This window comes from Nannospalax galili, unplaced genomic scaffold (assembly GCF_000622305.1).
Source record: "Nannospalax galili isolate Female #2095 unplaced genomic scaffold, S.galili_v1.0 scaffold1318, whole genome shotgun sequence".
NCBI lineage: Eukaryota > Metazoa > Chordata > Mammalia > Rodentia > Spalacidae > Nannospalax > Nannospalax galili.
In genome coordinates, this window is record NW_008342123.1 from 1548769 (window position 1) to 1549520 (window position 752).

Sequence of the window (752 nt, forward strand, 5' to 3'; positions counted from 1 at the left end):
AGCCTGGCCTATATAGTGAGTTCCAGACCAGCTGGGGCTACAGGGAGACCCTGTATCAAAAAGACCAATGATGCTGGGCATGGTGGTGCATGCCTTTAGTCCCAATACTCGGGAGGCAAAGGCAGGGGGATCTCTGTGAGTTCAAGGCCAGCCTGGTCTACATAGTGAATTCCAGGCCAGCTGGGGCTTCAGGGAGACCCTGTCTCAATAAAAAACAAAGAGACCCAAAAAAAGGCCAATAAATAGAGAGCAATCCAGGAAGACATTCTATGTTGCACATGCACACACATGTACATGCATGCACACAGACACAGACACACACACACACAGAGTTCACATATTATCAGTTAAGATTTATTTATCCTAATCTGTTATGACAGAGAAACCAACACTGCACATTGGGGTAGGGTGGAGTTCTTCCTCAAGACACCTCATATCTAAGTATCACTCTCCCTGTCTGTAAAGTCAAGATACTAGATTAGATCCCAAAGTCCCAGTTGCTTACATACTCTGGGTATTTAGGGCAGAGTTGGTTGGACAGTTGCAGAGAACTCCCCCACACAGGTGGTCCCCAGAGTAAAGGTGAACCATTTAGCTGGGTGGGGCTTGATCACTAGGCAGATCCTGGGCTGGCTCACTGGAGGCTCCCTCACCTCTGTCCCCTCCAGGGAAAACAACTGGCATATGTCAGATTTAGAGGACATTAGAATCTTGGGAGGCAGAGGGAGCTGTGGGGATGGGGGTGGAGGTTT

At 48.7% G+C, this 752-nt stretch overlaps 1 protein-coding gene across 1 annotated transcript in view; it reads right to left on the reverse strand.

Annotated features, from left to right (window-relative positions):
* Positions 1-406: 406 nt before the first annotated feature.
* Positions 407-752, reverse strand: part of Treml1 (triggering receptor expressed on myeloid cells like 1) — a 7344-nt gene continuing 6998 nt past the window's right edge. Inside the window, 2 exon segments of the mRNA XM_017799330.1 lie at positions 407-689; positions 692-728. Of these exon segments, the coding sequence (XP_017654819.1) occupies positions 592-689; positions 692-728 (135 nt within the window). The 3' untranslated portion in view covers positions 407-591.